The sequence below is a fragment of the Jaculus jaculus genome, chromosome 1 (assembly GCF_020740685.1).
Source record: "Jaculus jaculus isolate mJacJac1 chromosome 1, mJacJac1.mat.Y.cur, whole genome shotgun sequence".
Taxonomy (NCBI): Eukaryota; Metazoa; Chordata; class Mammalia; order Rodentia; family Dipodidae; genus Jaculus; species Jaculus jaculus.
In genome coordinates this window covers 35,636,962-35,656,967 of record NC_059102.1, presented here as the reverse complement: position 1 = coordinate 35,656,967, position 20,006 = coordinate 35,636,962, and the positions used below count along the sequence as shown (strand labels likewise).

General features: G+C 41.2%; 1 protein-coding gene across 3 annotated transcripts in view; it reads right to left on the bottom strand.

Moving 5' to 3' along the window:
• Erlin1 (ER lipid raft associated 1) overlaps positions 1 to 16,569 on the bottom strand; it is a 46,381-nt gene extending 29,812 nt beyond the window's left edge. For 2 of the 3 annotated variants that reach the window (XM_004669874.2, XM_045135069.1), the window contains exons 1-7: positions 16,525 to 16,569; positions 16,083 to 16,206; positions 14,373 to 14,454; positions 8,536 to 8,582; positions 6,785 to 6,846; positions 2,443 to 2,568; positions 1,218 to 1,291 (exon numbers count right to left, since the gene is read on the bottom strand). In XM_004669874.2, the coding sequence (XP_004669931.1) occupies positions 1,218 to 1,291; positions 2,443 to 2,568; positions 6,785 to 6,846; positions 8,536 to 8,582; positions 14,373 to 14,454; positions 16,083 to 16,195 (504 nt within the window). In that variant the 5' untranslated portion in view covers positions 16,196 to 16,206; positions 16,525 to 16,569. Of the gene's footprint in view, positions 1 to 1,217; positions 1,292 to 2,442; positions 2,569 to 6,784; positions 6,847 to 8,535; positions 8,583 to 14,372; positions 14,455 to 16,082; positions 16,207 to 16,374; positions 16,501 to 16,524 lie in introns of those variants that run through there. The other variant, XM_045135064.1, reaches the window with a different exon arrangement.
• Between the last annotated feature and the right edge of the window lie 3,437 nt (positions 16,570 to 20,006).

The following is a 20,006-nucleotide window of genomic DNA, read 5'->3' as shown; positions in this document are numbered from 1 at the left end:
TACTTTATAAGCACGCGTACAATCACCAGTGAATGCACACTCTTGGCAAGAGTGCAACTGAACCCTCCTCTCCTCTTGGGTTTTCTGAGATAGGGTCTCACACGATGCAGTGAGGCTGAACTCGTGATTCTACTTCCTCTGCTTCCTTCGTGCTGGGATTTTAGGCATGCATAGCCTGTTTTCAAATAAGTTTTCTCATTCCTTTATGGCCATATAAATTTACAACCTTCATTAAAAATATGCTTTTACTATCATCACACTTAAGAGTAGTCATCATCTAATGAATATCTGTCAAGTAATGCTCCATGACATTTGTTTTGTCTAGAACTATTGTTCAATTCTTATATATAAAACTCCTTTTCATGATCTTACTGAGGGCAATGTACACTTACACTGATAATAATCATATTGTGTTTAAAAATGCCACACACATGGAAGCAATATGAATTCTGTTTCCTTGTAAGAGCCTTAGCTTATCAGTTCAAAGAGTTCACAAGAGGCCGAGTTGTATGCCCAGGACACCCGGCTGTTCTCTTTCCCCTGGCTGGCAGCATGGAGGCCATACAATTCCTGGAGTTACTTAAAAGACGGAAACCAGCAGGACTTAATCAGGCTCCAGCAGCCTTCATCAAGAAGTCCAGAAAGCTCAAAGTCCCCAAAAGGTGTAGACAGTCAAGCTGGAAAAAAATAAACAGCTTGCCCCTACAATAAGAACTGATTTTACACAGGACACATGTACCTCCAGGGCAGTGACAGGGTTAGCTCCATGTCCAAGATCTATGGAAGACATCAGAGATATGGCAGAGTCATACCCAGTCACTGAAGTTCAGGCTTTAAGAGTGTGGCACACCAAGTCCTCGAAGGGCTGAAAATGGTGGAAAAGGACCAAGACAGAGGCCAGAAGCTGGCACCTCAGGGACAGTGAGATCTGAACAGACTTGTTGGTGGCAGGTGCAACAAAAAACACTGAGACAAAGGATGCTGGGTTAATAAAGTGCTTCATTTAGTTAAAAATAAAAAAATCACAAGAACATGCCATTCATGGTAAGCTACAAGAGAATGCTTTGTCAGAAATCTAAAGTTGAACTGAGAAAGGTATTTTGTAAATTACTGTCGTAATTAATTTAACTGATTGCTAAATAAACAATCTTATGAAAAGAAGATTAAACTGGAAGTTTTCAAGACCCTCAGAGAACTTCCATAGGAAAAGAGCTTACCTGTATAGTTAGGCCCGGGGCCATGATGTTTAAGTCTTTCTGCAGCGCTTGCTTTAGGTTTTCATCTATTTGATCTGTTTTGTAGGCCAAGACAATAGATTTCATGATACTCAATTTAGTATTATATTATTAGCAACAAAACGAGTCAGTATCAAACTTAGTTGCCATAGTCTTACTCTGTTTTAAAGCTTAAACATATGAAAGTCTGGGTCTTTAGTACCTTATTTCAGGCCTATAATACCCTTTTTGTTTTTACAAATTCTTTGGAGACAAGGTCTTACTACGTAGCTCATGCTGGCCTGGATTTTGCTATGAAGCCCAGGCTGGCCTAAAATGCACAATTCTACTGCTTCACCTTCCTCAGTAGTACAGCTAGTAGTACTTCCTGGCTAGTACAACTAATTTTTAGTAAGTTAACACAGTAAAAACAAAACACAATACACAAATAAAGTTTTTAATAAAAAAGTGACCTGGAGAGATGGTTTTGCAGTTAAGGTGCTTGCCTGCAAAGCCAAAGGACCCAGGTTCAATTGCCCAGGAACCATGTAAGCCAGATGCACAAGGTGGCGCATGCACCTAGAGTTTGTTTGCAGTGGCTGGAACCCTTGGTGTGCTCATTCTCACCGACCCCCTCCAAAATAAACACAAAAATGTTTTAGCTGGGGGTGGTGGTGCACACCTTTAATCCCAGCACTAAGGAAGCAGAGGTAGGAGGATTGTTGTGAATTTGAGACCAGCCTGAGACTACACAGTGAATTCCAGGTCAGCCTGGACTAGAGCAAGACCCTACCTTGAAAAACTGGGGAAAAAAAAGAGTATTTAAAAAAGACAACTGGGGCTGGAGAGATGGCTTGGCAGTTAAGCGCTTGCCTGTGAAGCCTAAGAACCCCGGTTCGAGGCTCGATTCCCCAGGACCCACGTTAGCCAGATGCACGCGGGGATGCACGCGTCAGGAGTTCGTTTGCAGTGGCTGGAGGCCCTGGCACGCCCATTCTCTTTCTCTCTATCTGCCTCTTTCTCTCTGTCTGTCACTCTCAAACAAATAAAAATATTTTTAAAAAGGATAAATAAAATAAAAGATAAAAAAAGACAACTGGTCTATGTACTACGAATTCATTAGAAATACTCAAATAGCACAAGGTTACTAACATTAAGGCATCAATTAAAAAGTCAAACAAGATTTCTAATTGGCTGTTTACATATTTTAAATAAGCAAGACACTTACCAAACAATTCAATGTAAACTTCTTGAAGTGTGTGGGCACTGCAAAACTGGTTCAGCTCATGGTGAATTTTGTTGAAAATTAAAGTCTTGTCATAATCTGCAGTGTAGTTCCTCACAATATCAAACACTGAAGGAGAGGTACAAACCTTGTTTTTTCACCAAACAATGACCCAGCTATCTTCAAATTCACCCACAGTAAGAGTGCTACATTGTCATGGGGGAAATTATCAACAAAATAGTAAAAATAAAAATTACAACTCACAAACCCTGAAGCCTTTCTTGGGCTCAATATTCCAAATTTTCTTGCATTCACAATAGGAAGACCTCAATTTCATATCAAGGAAGGCATATACTATTTTGGAGGCAATTTTCAAGAAAAGGCACAAGGGCTGGATAAATGGCTTAGCGATTAAGGCATTTGCCTACAAAGCCAAAGGAGACAGGTTCAATTCCCCAGGCCCCAAGTAAACCAGATGCACAAGGGGCACATGCATCTGGAGTTTGTCTGCAGTGGCTAGAGGCCCTGATGTGCCCATTCTGTCTGTCTCTCTCCTCTCTATCTCTCTTTGCTTACAAATAACTAAATAATTTTTTTTAAAAGGGTACAAAACAGCTTTGTACTTTAGCAATAGTTGAAGATGAACTAAGAGGCAGAAAAGCATAAGGCAATTATTAGAAGGAAAACATCAGCCCAGAGGTAAAGAAGGAGGGAATTGAGGAACCAAGGGTATAGAAGAAAGCAGTTGAAAATAAATAAATAGCTGGGTGTGGTGGTGCACACCTTTAATCCCAGCACTTAGGAGGGTCACAGTGAGTTCGAGGCAGCCTAAGAATACACAGTGAATTCCAGGTCAGCCTGAGCTAGAGTGAGACCCTACCCCCAAAAACCGAAAAAAAAAAAAAAAATTAAATCATTCATTTTCAAGAAGGTAGCTTTGGGCTGGGCATGGTGGTGCATGCCTTTAATCTCAGTACTTTGGAGGCAGAGATAGGACGATTGCCTTGCATAGGACCCTGAGACTACATAGTGAATTCCACATCAGCCTGGGCTAGAGTGAGACCCCCACCTTGAAAAAGAAAAACAAACAAAAAGGCAGCTTTCAGGCTAGAGAGATTGCTCAGTGGTTAAGGTGCTTGCCTGCAATACACAAAGTGGTACATACATCTGGAGTCCATTTACAGTGGCTAGAGTCCCCGGAGTACCCATTTTCTCTCCCTCCGTCCTTCCCTCTCCCTCTCTCCTTGCAAATAAAAAATAAAAAAGAATTTTTTAAAAGGTAGCTTTTACTTGTACAGTCACTATGGATATTAGTATGGATGTTTCTCAAAAAAGTAAAAGTAAGCCGGGCGTGGTGGCATACGCCTTTAATCACAGCACCATGAGTTCGAGGCTACCCTGAGACTACATAGTGAATTCCAGGTCAGCCTGGGCTAGAGTGAGACCCTACCTTGAAAAAAAAAAAAAGTAAAAGTAGAACTACCATAGGACCATTCTTAAGTATAAACCCAGATCTAAATGAACATACCACAGAGATATTTGAACAACCATGTTTATTCCCACAATTAGCTAGGAAACAGGACTAGCCTACCTGTCCATCAACAGATGTATATATAATGAAAATGTGGCATATACACACAATAGAATTTTATGCAGCTATAAAGAGAAGTGAAACCATACATTTTCAGGAAAATAGATAGAACTGGAAATAAGCATAATAAACCCAGATTCAAAATATCAAATACTGCATGCCTTCTCTCCTGTGTGGAACTTAGATTTACAATTGTATATAAGTGTGTAGGTCATGAAATGAGAAAGGGGATCATAGAGAGGGGGGAGATATCTTAAGAAAGTGGCAGCTGAGCATGCTGGCACACGCTTTTAATCCCAGCACTTGGGAGGCAGAGGTAGGAGGACTGCCATGAGTTTGAGGCCACCCTGAAACTACACAGTGAATTCCAGGTCAGCCTGGGCTAGAGCAAGACCCCATCTTGAAAAACCAACCAAATATAAACAACAAAAAGAGAGAAAAAAAAAGTGGAGGAAAAGAGGATAGTGAAATACACGTGACATGAAAACAAAAGAAGGGACTATTTAGGGGAAGAAAAGGAACCATCTAGAAGTGGTGTAGACACAAGGGGGGGGGGACTTAAGAGGACAGTATTGTATATATGTACGTAAAAAAACAGATTACCTGGGGTGGAGAGGCCTAAATGAGGTCAGGGGAATAGATTGAATAAAGGAAAAATGGGATGAGAGTTAATTAAAATCTGAAAGGGCATTTATAAGTCATATGAAACCTACTCTTCTGGACAATGGCACATTCAGAAGCCATAGAGACTGTTACTATGAAAATTTTCAGTGCCAGGGATGGAATATTTTCCAGTGAGTTGTTGACCAGGGAGGTCTCTAATGCCCCCTAAACATTACAGGCCATTGCCAAAGCTCTTGGTTTCCCACCAGGAATAGATGGTAAGACCCTATTGCTGAAGATTCTGCATACTTGGGCTGCAAGGTCACTGAGAAACCCTGCTGAAGCTGAGCTGAAAACCTCCTCCATGTAGACCAGCTGACAGAAAACTAGAAGAAAAAAAAAAAAAATCTATGCTGCATGCAGTTCCATGGGTGAGAGAGAAGCCACCAGTGAAGTTAAACAACACTGGACACTGCAAGTCTTAAATTTGGCCAGCCAGGCCAAATGAGGCAATGGGTGGCATGTATGTCTGTTATGGGAGAAACCAATGGCTCTCTAATTGGACTAGAGGCCCACTCCATAGGAGGGAATACATGCCTGATACTGAAAATCTATGATGGGGGACGTCATGAGCCCTAGAGGTATAACACCTACTTGTGTCTGGCTAAATGTATATATTATGCTCACCAAACTGCCCGGTAAGCACTTCTCTTAATCTTCATACCCATATATTAATGCTACTCTCACTTTTGGTTAGAGAAGTTTTTTTTTTTAAACAAAAAAATGCTGTAATTTTACCTTTCAAAATTATTCTTGCCAAACATAGTATCCTTGACATATCAGGCATGCCAAACAGTATATTTTGTTTGTAGAACTTGAAATTAAGGCTTTAAAAAATATTTTATTTATTTGAAAGAGAAAGAGTGGGAGGAGGGGGGAGGGAGGGAGGGAGGGAGAAAGAAGCTGATAGAATGGGTGCACAAGGGCCTCCAGCTACTGCAAATGAACTCCCAGGCTGTGGTGGTTTGATTCAGGTGTTCCCCCATAAACTTAGGTGTTCTGAATGCTAGGTTCCCAGCTGATGGAGATTTGGGAATTAATGCTTCCTGGAGGCAGCGTATTGTTAGGGGTGGGCTTATAGGTATTATAGCCAGTGTCCCCTTACCGGTGTTTGGCACACTCTCCTGTTGCTGTTCTCCACTTGATGTTGGCCAAGGGGTGATGTCCACCCTCTGCTCATGCCATTGTTTTCCTCTGACATCATGGAGCTTTCCCTAGAGTCTGTGAGCCAGAATACACCATGTTTTCCCACAAGCTGCTCTTGGTCGGGTGATTTCTGCCAGCAACGCGACCCTGACTGCAACATAGGTGTATGTGCCACCTTGTGCATCTGGCTTTATGTGGGTACTAGGGAACTGAACCCAGGTCCTTTGGTTTTGCAGGCAAGTGCTTCAACCACTGAGCCATCTCTCCACCCCTTGTTTTCATCTTTTACCTTCCCCCAAAAAATGCTTTCCCTACACTTAGGAGTTTTAGATTGCTTTGTATGTTATCACAAAAGTCCACTAGAAAAAACTTTTCTATGGTAGCAAATCAGTGTGACCTAGGAAACTGATCAGTTGCAGATTTTTAGCATACAAGGAAGCCATCTCTTATCTTAACTAGATAAAATGCTGCTTTTCCATTCCAGAAACACTTGCTCTTAGAGACACTAATTTCAGCAAAAAATAACTCATAAGGTTGCTGAATTTTATGACTCATTTCTATTGTCTACTGCATAGAAATGGGATATATTCCAATCATTATTTTAAAAAATGTTTGTTTTATTTGAGAGAGAAAGAAGCAAAGAGAAAGAATATGAATGAGTGTGCCAGGATTTTTAGTCACTGCAATTGAACCCCAGATGCATGTGCCATCTTGTGCATCTGGCTTTATGTGGGTACTGGGGAAATGAACCTAGGTTGTCAGGCTTTGCATGCAAGTCCTTTAACCACTGAGCCATCTCTCCATCCCCCAATCATTATTTTCATATTAATCAGTAGTTACTGAGATTGTAGAACTTTAAAAGTATATTATGCCTTCCTCAGTTATAAACATTCTGGTTATAATTATATTAAAAAAAAAACTCACTATAATAGATAGGTAACATACCTGCATAAGGAGCCAACATATTAACTACTTCTATTCTGTCAATGTAGATCATGACCCCACCACTAAAAAAAGGAAAAAAAAAAAAAAAAAAGAAAACTGTGAGTCATCACAGAGGAATCCATAAAAGAAAGCTATAGGTAGTTCTAGGGAGAACTGTCCATCAATACATGTCACATCAATAGTATCTTTCTTTGTAAGTTTGAAACAGTTAAGATATTAAGTCACTTGAAACAGGTAATTAAAAAAAATACAGCTGGAGCCAGGCATGGTGGCACACGCCTTTAATCCCAGCACTTGGGAGGCAGAGGTAGGAGGATCGCTGTGAGTGTGAGGCCACCCTGAGAGTACACAGTGAATTCCAGGTCAGCCTGAGTTAGAATGACACCGTACCATGAAAAACATAAAAAATTAAAAATAAAAAAAATCTTCCATTTCACATTCTTTGTTTGAGACAATTCAATGTAGTGAGTATACTTTAGAAATAACTTAGGCTTTACTTGCCTTTCTTTCCCTAAACCTTTTTTAAGGTAGCAAATTTCAAAGGGAAGCATAAGGTACCAATTAGGTAGTTTGATAGAAATAAAGGATCTCTCAGGCCTTATTCGAGACCTACTGAATCAGAAACTCTAAATTAGATGGCATTTAATGAGAGAGAGAAGGCGGCAGAATGAGTTAATTTTAAAACATCTTTTAAAGGTTTGTGGGAGGGGAATATGGTCAGGGTACATGGTGTTTATGAATGGAGGTTGTCAATAAAAAGTATGAACATCTACTCTGAGCCAAGTTTACACTATATATTTCAAACACACTAATTCCAGTGCTTACAATAACTACAATGTACATCTTATTACCTGATTTAAGGGAAATAAGCTAAAAGAAGTCAATGAAAGTTTGATAGGCAGACAGAGTACACAGAAAAATGTGCACTTTCTGCTCATTTTTCCTGTGATTCTGAATCTGCTCTAAGAAAATTAAGTTGGGGCAGGGGAGATGGCTCAATGGTTAGAGGCATTTGCTTACAAAGCCTGATGGCCTGGGTTCAATTCCCCAGTACCCACAAAAATCCTGTTGTACAAAGTGGCACATGTTTCTGGAGTTCGTTTGCAGCAGCACTAGGCACTGGCACATACATTCTTATTCCTTCTCATTGCTTGCAAATAAATAAAAATAGATTTAAAAATAAATTCAATTAAAAGAGTAAAGATGTGGCATGCAAAGTGAGGCCTCTAAAACTCCACTTTTTTTTTTTTTTTGGTTTTTCGAGGTAGGGTCTCACTATAGCCCAGGCTGACCTGGAATTCACTATGGTGTATCAGGGTGGCCTCAAACTCACGGCAATCCTCCTACCTCTGCCTCCCAAGTGCTGGGATTAAAGGCGTGCGCCACCACGCCCGGCTAAAACTCCACTTTTCTCAATAATATCCTACTGTTCCTAAGATAGAAAGCCCCTATTTAGAGCTTTGTTTAAATAATGTAAAAAGTAGAAATCCCTGTTGTCATTCCTATGTGAGTATTTTATTCAGGCATGGAGGCATATACCTGTAATCCTGGCACTCAGAAGTCAGAGGTAGGAGAATTGCTGCATATTTAAGGCCAGCCTGGTCTACATAACAAATTACAGGCCAGCTAGGCATAAGTAGTGGGACTTTCTCATAAACGAAACAAAAGAGAAAAAGAAATGCTTTAAAGAGACATATATCTAGGAACTTAATCTGAACTAAAGGGAGGCTGGTCAGGAAGAGAAGACTTACCTTGTTCCACAAGGCACATTTTTAACTTCATCAGTTTGTAGTGTTGTCTGGGGAGGAAAAAAAGAGCTCATCAAAACAGGACATGCATCTTCCAAAAACTGCTGGTCCCAGAGGTACACCTCTGGAGTTGCTGACACTAAGTACAGGAGAATGCCATCCTAACTGCAGTCCCCCAAGGTTACTTATAAGAGTAGTCATTTATTTTTATATCTAGTAGTAATAAAAGGCTTGGTGGTACATATTTTATTACTCAGGAGCAGAGGTAGGAGGATCACCATGAGTTCAAGGCCACCCTTAGAATACATAGTGAATTCCAGGTCAGCCTGGACTAGAGTGAGACCCTGCCTTTGAAATGAGATCCTACTGCTAATATGACTATTTACACTGACCATGAAGAATTACTTTATGTACTTAAGTGCTCTATGAATCAAAGCTACTCAGGAACTTAGCAACAAAGCTACAGTTTTATAGTTACAGATTCAGTGCTTTCACATGTTTTGTCCAGTTTCCCCTTTTTTTGGTGTTTCAAAAGTAGGGTCTTACTCTAGCCCAGGCTGGCCTGGAATTCACTTGGCAGTCTCAGAGTGGCTGGGGTGGTTTGATTCAGGTGTCTCCCATAAACCTAGGTGTTCTGAATGCTAGGTTTCCAGCTGTTGGGGATTTGGGAACTAACATCTCCTGGTGGCAGTGTATTGTTGGGGGCGGGCTTATGGATATTATATTATAGCCAGTGTCCCCTTGCTAGTGTATGGCACACTATCTTTTCATTGTTGTCCATCTGATGTTGTCCAGGAGGTGATGTCCACCCTCTCTGCTTATGCCATCGTTTTCCTCTACCATCATGGAGCTTTCCCTTGAGTCTGTAAGCCAAAGTAAACCATTTTTTTCCCACAAGCTGCTCTTGGTCAGGTGATTTCTGTCAGCAATGTGAAACTGACCACAACAGTGGCCTTGAGCTCATGGTGATCCTCCTACTTCTGCCTCCCAAGTGCTGGGATTAAAGGCACACACCACACCTGGCTCTGTCCAGTTTCTTTTTTTAATATAGTGCCAACACCAGTACTGTTTCCTCCTAGTGAACCTATAATCTGATTGCTTTTATTTTACTTTTATTTGAGAGAGAGGAATAGGCAGGTGTAGAGAAAGAGAGAGAGAGAGAAAGAGGGAGAGAGAGAGAGAAAATGGGCATGCCAGGGCTCTAGCCACTGCAAACGAACTCCAGACATGTGCACCTCCTTGTGCATCTGGCTTATGTGGGTCCTGGGGAATTGAACCTAGGTCCTTTGGCTTTGCAGGCAAGTGCCTTAACTGCTAAGCCATCTCTCCAGCCCAATAATCTGATTCTCAAATCACCTTGCCATGTCACACACCTTTGCAGCAGAATGACTTCCTAGAGTATGTTCTGGACACACTGCACCTTAACAAGCACACAGCAACATGTTATTTGATGGAATATAGTCCCTGTTCCCAAAGAAGTCACAATCTAGCACAAGAGATAAACTTCTTAAAAAGCTATCCATAACAGGTATAAATCAGAGTATCCATTGAGGTGTTAGGTGTTAATGTTACATGGAATAAAATACTAATCTTAAAAGCCCTTTGAATTGAAATATTAATCAATCAATCTAGATGGGGAGAAATGAGAACAGAAGAGGCAGGAAAACACCGTAAGTTCAACATAGGTCTGATTCAAACACAGACAGTTCAAGACTAAGTATATACCTAAAGCAGAAGGCATGGTTCAGATGAGAGGTGAACTGAGTAGAAAACATGAGGATTTTAGGTAGAGGGCTCTGACTATTGCTTGGGGAGTTCAGGCTTTCCTTAATCCAAATTATGTAAATCATCACTGAACCTTTAAAAGTCAGTCTGTAGTGGTTACACATGCGTATGATCCCAGCTGCTTGGGAGTTTAAGGCTAAGATCAACAAGTTAGACTGGCCTGAGAAACAGTAAGACTCAATGGAGGAGTAGGGGCAGGAACAAGTACAGTCCAGTGGTACAACCCTTGTCTAACATGCACAAAGCCCTGAGTTCAATCCCCAACACTAGAAAATTAAGGGGGAAAAAGTAGTTCTGGGAAAGTGGCTCCTGGGTAGAGGGATTACTTAGTGTGTGTTATACCCTAGGTTTGATCCCTACTACTGGGGGAAAAAAAGACTTAACTCCTTTGCTCCTATGATTCTCATTATTCGTCTCACCCAGAGGCATGTAAGCAAACACAAACACATAAACAAAACACACAGATAAAATTTATTTACATTTACATTAATTCGGTAAAGGCCATGAAAGCTATAATCCTGGAGACACACAATAAATGAGATGAGAGACTTGGTTGAATATAAAATTCCAAGACATATACTCTTGGGTTGATAGATTTGGGTGATAGTAAACATTAGCGATAGCTCTAGGTAAAGTGAGGGGGAAGGTTGATGAACAGACCAGTTCAATATATTTTATTTCTTTCAAAACATTAAAATAATTCAATTTTTAAAATCCTATAACAACTTTCAATAAAGTACATATTCCTATTTAAGGAGCCTTTGAAGACACCCCCCTTTTTTTGTTTTTTAAAGTAATATCTCACTGTAGTCAGTCTGACCTGGAATTCACTTAAGTAATCTCAGGCTGGCTTCAAACTCACAGCAATCCTCCTACCCCAGTTTCCCAGAGTGTTGGGATTAAAGGTGTGCACCACCACACCCAGCCTAGTCATTTTTTAAACTAAGAATAAGGAGTTCAACATTAAATCTTCAACTCAATGTACTATCTTTATATACTTTTGTGCTCTTAAAATCTTTTATGCTTGTAAAAAAATATTTTTCGGGGCTAGGGAGAGGGTTTAGTGGGTAAGAGGGCTTGCTGTGAAAACATGAGGGCTTAAGCTCTATTCCCAACACACACACACAAAAACTGGGCATGGAGGCTGGAGAGATGGTTCAGTGATTAAGGCACTTGCCTGCAGAGCCTAATGACCTGCGTTTGATTTCCCAGTACCCATGTACAGCCAGATGCACAAAGTGGCACATATATCTGGAGTTGGTTTTCAGTGATAAGAGACCCTAGTATGCCCATTCTCTCTGTCTCTCTTTCTTCTCCCAAACAAATAATTATTTTTTAAAAAGCTGGGCATGTCTGTGCACACTTGTAATGCCAATGCAGAGGAGGGTAGACATAGAATTGCTGGGGTTTGCTGGTTAGTCAGTCTGTCTAGCACAAAAATGGTAAGTAACAGTCCCATGAGAAAACTGGTTTCAAGGAAATAAGATGAAGAGTGATAGAGGAGGACACTTGACAGCCTCTTCTGACCTTTGTCCATGTGCATACAGGGTGTGTGTATCTATGCATACTTGTGCATATGTACTACATGTGTGCATAAAATATATGTTGCCACACACCAACCACACATACCTATAAACTATTTAAAAAAGAAAAAAAAAACAAATATGAGAGAATATTGCAGATACACATGCCTGAAATCTCAGTAATCCAGAGGCTATGGCAGTAGGATAAGGCTAGCCTCAGCTATGAAGCAAGCTGTAGGAAGTCTTGGCTACACAGTAGACCTTTTTTTTTTAAAAAAAAAATTAATGGGCAGAGGCTGGAGAGATGGCTTAGTGGTTAAGGCACTTGCCTGTGAAGCTTAAGAACCCAGGCTCTACTCTCCAGGTCCCATATAAGCCAGATGTACAAGGTCACGTAAGCGCACAAAGTGGCACGTGTGTCTGAAGTTTGAATGCAGTTGCTGGTGACCCTGGGGCACCAATTATCTCTCCCTCTCTCTCCTCTCTCATAAAAAAATACAAAAAAATTAATGAGGGAGAAAAGTGAGTCTATGTTTACTTTACACACTCAAAGTATTACGAGGGTTGAATATTTTCCTAAGAAATGTTTTGTCTGTACATCATATTAGAACCCCACATTAGTTTAGTCTGTGAAATCATTTGTTTAGATACAACTGTTTTCTAAAGTGTTTTCAAAACTGCAAAACACAAATTCATGTGTTGAAGCAGTTTCTTAAAAGGGTCTTATCAGTGTAATTTTTTAGACTGTTACTGTTTCACATATGAAGAACATTCCTGTTTAGCCACACTGGCTCCAGTATTTACATTTTTTGTAGATGTAAAGTATAGTCGCTTACATTGAAATATTTTTACTAATTTCACTGTATTTCTGAAAGTTTATTATTATATACATCCCAATAGTCTGTTATATTTAATTTTATTCTAAAATATGTTATTACCTTCATGTATCATTACGTCAGTATTATTTAACACACTAAATTCAAGATACAGAAACAGATTTAGTTGACTTTGAACAAGATCTTAAAAAGCCCCTCTCTCTAAGGGTCTGATGGTGCCATTGTTAAGTTCACTATTAAAGTTGTTGGTGAAATCATGTAATTAAAATTCTTTCATAAAAGAATATAAAGTTGACAACAAGTAATTTTATCAAAGTTATGCAATAAACTGGTGGCAGAGACAAGTCAGCCACTATACCACACTGTTTATTACTGAGAAATAAGCTCAATTTAACAACTTCTGCCAAAAGTAGAAGAAAAACCAGAAATGCAAGTAAGTTACAACTTCTTTTTTGTTGTTCGGTTTTGTCGAGGTAGGGTCTCACTCTAGTCCAGGCTGACCTGGAATTCACTATGTAGTCTCAGGATGACCTCAAAGACACGGTGATCCTCCTACCTCTGCCTCCCGAGTGCTGGGATTAAAGGCGTGCGCCACCACGCCCGGCTTGTAAATTACAACTTCTGCCTTTAAGAACCTTAAAGGTTTTCTGGAAAGAAAACACAAATTTAAGAGAACAATACAAGGCAACTTTATTAAAAGAAGTAATACTGAAGGCCAATATTTATAATGCAGGCTTTAAGAGCCATAGGGAGAAGAGACAAAAAAAATGAAATGAGTCTAAAAAAAAAAAGGGCTGGCAAGATTTAGACATGAGAGAATGAAGTAAGAAATAGATGGTGAGTGAAGAGAGACAACATTAACAAAGGCCAGAATGACTAAAACATGGGGAAAGAATATGGAAATCAGTGTGACTATGAGGAGAAGACCACACTTTGCTTCAACAGATAAGAGCTTTCCCTAAACCATTTCAAAGGGGACTGGAAGGATTTAGTTATTTACACTTAAGCTCTCACTTAGCAGAGAACCTAAAATTAAAATTACAAGTTAAATTTTCCCAATTCCTGAAAAAATGGACAGCAGATAGTAGATAAAATTTCTGAATACAAAGATTTGTGATCATACTAAGTTTGTGAAAGTAGACACAGCCCAATCCATTTTGTTATCTTGTTACAAGATTGATGTCTCTCATGGCCAAGACACTCTTTTCAATAATCAGATACTTATTTAAATATTCTGAGATGCTATCAAAATACCACATTCACAAAGGTTCCACCAGCAAAAACATGTAAAGCAGAAAAGCTGTGAATAAAAACTCAAATACTCCATGTTAACAATATCCTAGGAACCTGCCTGTATGGAAACCAAACATTATTCTTAATCAAGTAATCACTGGTTTGTATTTCTAGTTCCTAATTCTTGCTTTTATTTTGATTGTAACAACAGAAAATCCGCTAATACCATCATACAGACTGTAAAAGTCAGCCTTTCCCAACTGTCTTGCTCACACTTTTAATTCACTTCACAAGAGGGAGTTTGAAACCATAGCTTGTGCTATGACAATTGTACTCTGAACCTTTACCCCTTCATTTAAGTAAATACCAACATCTGCTTATGCAATAAGGAAATCCATCTCCACCTACAAGTGTGGTAACTCCTGTTACACCTGTCTATCTGCTATCCTTAGGAATCACTCACCTGCACAGATCTGAAGGTTGTAATGAAAGGCAGCATGATATGGTAGCCTGGTCCACTGGGGCTAGTTAGTAAAGCTCCTCCCCTGCAAAAAATTATAACAAGCAAAGTTCTTTACAAATTCATAATGCTATAATAAAGATTCAATCTTCTTCATGCATCTAACCTATTAAAGCTTCCCTAATAGGAATTATTCATGTGAACAACTGCAGCTTAAAATATCTATCACACCTAAAAAGGTGAAACGATCAAACTTAACTGCCAATGTCACACCTTGTTTCATAAGCTCCATCAACTATACCTCTGGGTGTCCAGCACTACTCTCAAGCTCAAAGGCTTCTCTCTGGTCTTTCAGTTTCTGACAAATAATTGTGAAAAAATTTTAGTGATTCTCAACTAAAGTACTTTAACTGTATATTAGAGGCAAATCACATAGTACATTTCATCACTAGGTTGAAGAAAAGACACACTTTCACACAAGGAGTAAATATCTGAGTCTAATGGTTCTTTTAATCTATCTTCATTTAAATCCTCAGAATATAAAAACTTTCTTATAACTACAAAAATGTAGCATGGAAAGATGACTAGTGAGAGGATTCAGGCTTTAGGTAAGACAAGGACTTGCTCAACAAATTCTAGAATGTGAGAACTTTGACAACACCACTCTGAAGATTATGAAAAGTATTTAGGGGCAAATACAAAAAACTGAACAGGAGATTCATAGAACCTGGATTCTTTCCCTAAAAATATAAATAAACTTGCAAAGAAATCATAAAAATTAAAATGAGATGAACTGTTCAAGGTTCACCAGTGATTCTTGGAGAGCCCTATCTTGGGATATTCTTTCTGTAATTGTTAGGACAATGCCAAACTGGATGGAAATCTGGAATAAGCTGTCACTTTTTAATGCTAGAATTCCATCTGGTAAAACACCACTAAAATTACTTTCCTAGGATTCAGGATAGATCTAAAAGTAGAAATACCAGTTTTGGGGAAGGACGATGGAAAAACAAATAGAAGAAAAGCTCTTTTTTTTTTTTTAAAACTAAACCACTATCCCTATTTCTCTACAAATTCGTTTCTCAGCTGATACCAAAAGGAATTGGTGGTAATTATACTGAAGGAAAAACTATGCCAGCTCAAGCAGACAGCAACACTTCCCACCCAAACTCTTCCTCACCTTGACTTGAAAAAAACTCTGTAAGAAGGGTGAAAAGTGACCTGTCAATGTACTTCTGTTTCTTAAGCTCTAGGGATATAACACTGTCATACTCATTAAGACCTTATAAGACATCACCAGATGCTAGGAGGTTTTTAATGAAAAAATAAAAACCCCAGTAAGGAAGCGTCATAAATACGGTCACCGATTTCCTAATCACCAACTAAAAGCCTAGATAAGACAGGGACTTGCTCAACAAATTCTGCAAGGACTATAAATGAGTTCTCCTCGGTTACAATGACTGCTTCCTACTCGAGGGAGTCTTAACCTCTGCACAAAACGAACAGAGAGGACTAAACTGCTCAACACCGGAGGGTGATTCCAGAAAGCCTGCGCTCTGACCCCATACTTCCCCGAAGGCTGGGAGGAAAACCACGTTCCTGAACTGGAGCGCTCCCCAGACGCCGCTGGAGGAAACAACTTCCCAGACTCCACTCGGACGAGTCCCCTTTCCATCTGCTCCAGAACTTGGGCTGCTTGCACAAGGAGCTCACCGGTAGTAGACAGCCAGGTGTCCTTCCTCGATCTTGTGGATGGAGGCGTAGAGGAAGATAACCACCAGCCCCACCACTGCAGCCACCAGAACCCGGGCTTGAGTCATATTCATCCTTGCTCCTTCTGGGGAAGGGACGAGAGGACCCTCAGTCCCGGGAGTGGCAGGCCCGTCCCTTCTCAGTTCCCACCCTCACCCTCCAGGGGCCCGACGCCCTTTCCAGGCTGAGCGGGGACGTCCGGCGCCCCTGCCCCAGCTTATTCATTCCAGGAGCCAGCGCTGCCCTCGCTAACCCGTCCGCCCGGGCGGCCCGTGCGGCTCGCCCCCGCTCGGCGCGCGTCGTGACACCACCTCTCCCGCCAGCCGCTCCCCGAGAGCAAGGCACCGAGTAGGGGCCCGGCCGCAGGCTCCGAGGGGAGCTCGACCCCTCCGCCGCGCCTCACCGGTCAGTGACGCATCGCCCCCGCCCGCACGTGCAGCCGCCTCCCCGCCCGCGCCAACTGCTGCCAACAGCCGGCCCCGCCCACCTGCCCGGCACTGCGGCTGCGCAAGGACGTAAAGCCACGCAGCGCCCCGCCCCACCTCCTCGCCCAGACTAGCGAGACGGGGAGCGGGCAGGACAAAATTCTGCGGGTCACCCAGCCTCGCTATCTCTTACACAGGTGTGTTGATGCCAAGGCCATTGTCGAGAAGGTACTCCAGAAAGGGAGTAGTGTGAACTGAGCAGGAAGGCAGAGGACCGGCCGGCAGGGATCTGGTTAATTGGTTTTTGCTCAGAGAATCCATTCCCTCACTCTGAATGTTCCTTGTCCTGGTGTGATTTATCAAGAGCCTTGTGTGCAAGCTTGTGCAAGTAAGTGTATTCTGCACTTCAGAAGAGGAAGCTACTTCCATCTAACTGCCTCATTGAAGGGATTGAGTACCCGTTATGTGCCACATAACCCACAGGGCTTTATGAAAGTCACACAGAACATAGGAATAGAATGGTCTACGCAAGTAGAAAAGTGAGGAACTAGGATTACCTTTCAGGGATACTAAAAGGAACAGCAAGCACAGCGAAGGAATGGAATGGCAGTAGGCTAGGCTTGAACCAAAGTTGGGAAGTCTGGAATACATTTTTCTGCTGATGGAGGAATTGCATACCTACACCACAAACTTACCCCCTCCCAACTAGATACATATTTTCAATTCTGCACTTTGTACATATATTACCAGACATTAACAAAGGTAGAGTTTAGAGCGAGACGGGTGAATGCAAGGGAAAGGAGGCCTTTGTAGTAGAATCAGTTGGGCAGAAATGGTATTAGCTTTGCAAAGATAGCAGCGGTGGGTTCACAGATGGACAAGGTTGATGAAGAATGGAAGGTCTTCTAATATCTTGGACAGGGAATATGGGAAAGCAGTCAATCTGCAACTAGCTGCGAGTAGAAACAGATAAATGGAAACATTGTGTAGAGAAACAGCATGCCCAAGATTTAGTGTTTAGTGAGGATAAGCAGAATCCGTTCAGGTCTTCATTAAAGCATGTCTTATCCCAGTCTAGTTACTTCTCTTCAACAAATGCACTTACATGTATCATTCAATTATTATAATGCATGCATGATTTTTAAAACAAAAAAAAAACCTTTGGAAAATAATTATGGCACCTTTAATCCCAGCACTCGGGAGGCAGAGGTAGGAGGATCGCAGTGAGTTCCAGGCCACCCTGAGACTCCATAGTGAATTCCAGGTCAGACTGGGCCAGAGTGAGACCCTACCTCAAAAAATCAAAAATAATAATAAGTATTACTATTAGTATTACTACATGTGGATGGCCTGATTATAATGATTATAATGTACAAACTGCTACTATCAACTTTCTAATAAATCAGGCATGGTGACACATGGTGCCTATAATCTCAGCACTTGGAAAACAGAGGCAGGATTGCTGCAAGTCTGAGGCCAGCTAGGCCTACAGAGAAAGACCCTGTCTCAAAAAGCAAAAGAACAAAAACCTTAAACTGTCTGGTCTTTCCATCTAGCTCACTATCTTCTGAGCAACAAGTAGCCAAGAAATGTTTATTATTAAAACCTTCTACGTGGGATGGAGAGAGGGATCAGTGGTTAGACACCTGCTTGCAAAGCCTGATAGCCTGGGTTTGATTCCCCAGTACCAATGTAAAACCAGGTGCACAAAGTGGCACATTTGTCTGGAGTTTGCAGTGCAAACAGGCCCTAGTACACCGACTGTCTCTCTCTCTCAAATACATACATATATATGTATGTATGTATGTATGTATGTATGTATGTGTATATATATATATACACACACACACATACATATATATATATATATATTTTTTTTTTTTGGTTTTTCGAGGTAGGGTCTCACTCTGGTCCAGGCTGACCTGGAATTAACTCTGTAGTCTCAGGGTGGCCTTGAACTCACGGCGATCCTCCTACCTCTGTCTCTCGAATGCTGGGATTAAAGGCGTGCGCCACCACACCCGGCTCAAATAAATATTTTAAACTTTTGACAACTTCCATAAATACAGACAGTATACCACGATCATAATCCCTTGAGAATACTGCCCCTTCCCCCTCCTAAATCCCCCCTCCACTGAATACCTTCTTTTCAACTAGTCTTGATAAATTTTTTTTTAAAAATTTTATTTATTTATTTACTCGAGAGATAAAGAAGCAGATAGAGAGTGTGCCAGGGCCTCTAGCCACTGCAAACGAATTCCATTCACATGTGCCCCCTCATGCATATGGCTTACATGGGTTCTAGGGAATCAAACCAGTGTCCTTAGCAAACGCCTTATCTGTTAAGCCATTTCTCCAGCCCAATACATTTTTTTAAAAATAGATTAACTGGGGTGAAAATGCCCAAAGTGAGGTCAGGGGAAGAGATTGGGTAAAGGAAAGGTGGAGGGAGGGCTAATCAAAATCTAAGAGGATACAAATAAATCATATGGAATCCTCTGGTTTTGGACAATGCAACACTCAGGAGCCATAGATCATTGTTAGAAAATTTTCAGTGCCAGGGGTGGGATACCTCCAGTGAGTTGTGGGCCAGGGAGGTCCCTGATGCCCCCAAAACATTACAGGCCATTGCCGAGGCCCTTGGTTTCCCACCAGGAATAGATAGTAAGACCCTATTGCTGAAGACTCTACATACGTGGGCTGCAAGGCCACTGAGAAATCCTGCTGGAACTGAGCTGATAACCTCCTCCATGTAGACCAGCTGACAGAAAGCTAGAAGAAGCCATTCTGCATGCAGTTCAATGGGAGAAAGAAATACCACCCGTGAAGATACTCAATAGTGGACACTGCAAGCCTTATAATTGGCCAGCCAGGCCAAATGAGTCAACAGGTGCAATAGTGGCACATCTGTCATGGTGGAAACCAACTGCCCTCCAATTGGACTGGAGGCCCACTCCATGGGAGGGAATATATCCCTGACACTGAAGACTTATAACAAGGGAAGTCATGAGCCCTAGGGGTGTAACATCTGCTGATGTCTGGAAAAATGTATATACTATGCTTATCAAACTGCCCAGTAAGCACTTCTCTTAATATTCATACCCTTATATTAATGCTACGCTCACTTTGGGTAGAGAATCCTCTCTTTTCAGATGGCAGTGACCTTGGGACGACTCAGAAGGTATCGGTGCTGGAAAGAAGTGACTGGAGTACTGAGTAACATCTCAATCATATCTTCCAAGGCTCAGGGTCTAATGCAGAAGAGGTGGCAGAAAGAATGTAAGAGCCAAAGGAAGGGTAGGGCTCCTTACAACGTGCTCCCTCCAGACATAAAATGGCCTGGTTATCCATGACCTCATAGTGCTTGACACTATCTACACAAGACCATCATAAGAGGAGGAAAAGATCATGACATCAAAATAAAAGAGAGATTGATTGAAATGGGGAGGGGATATGATGG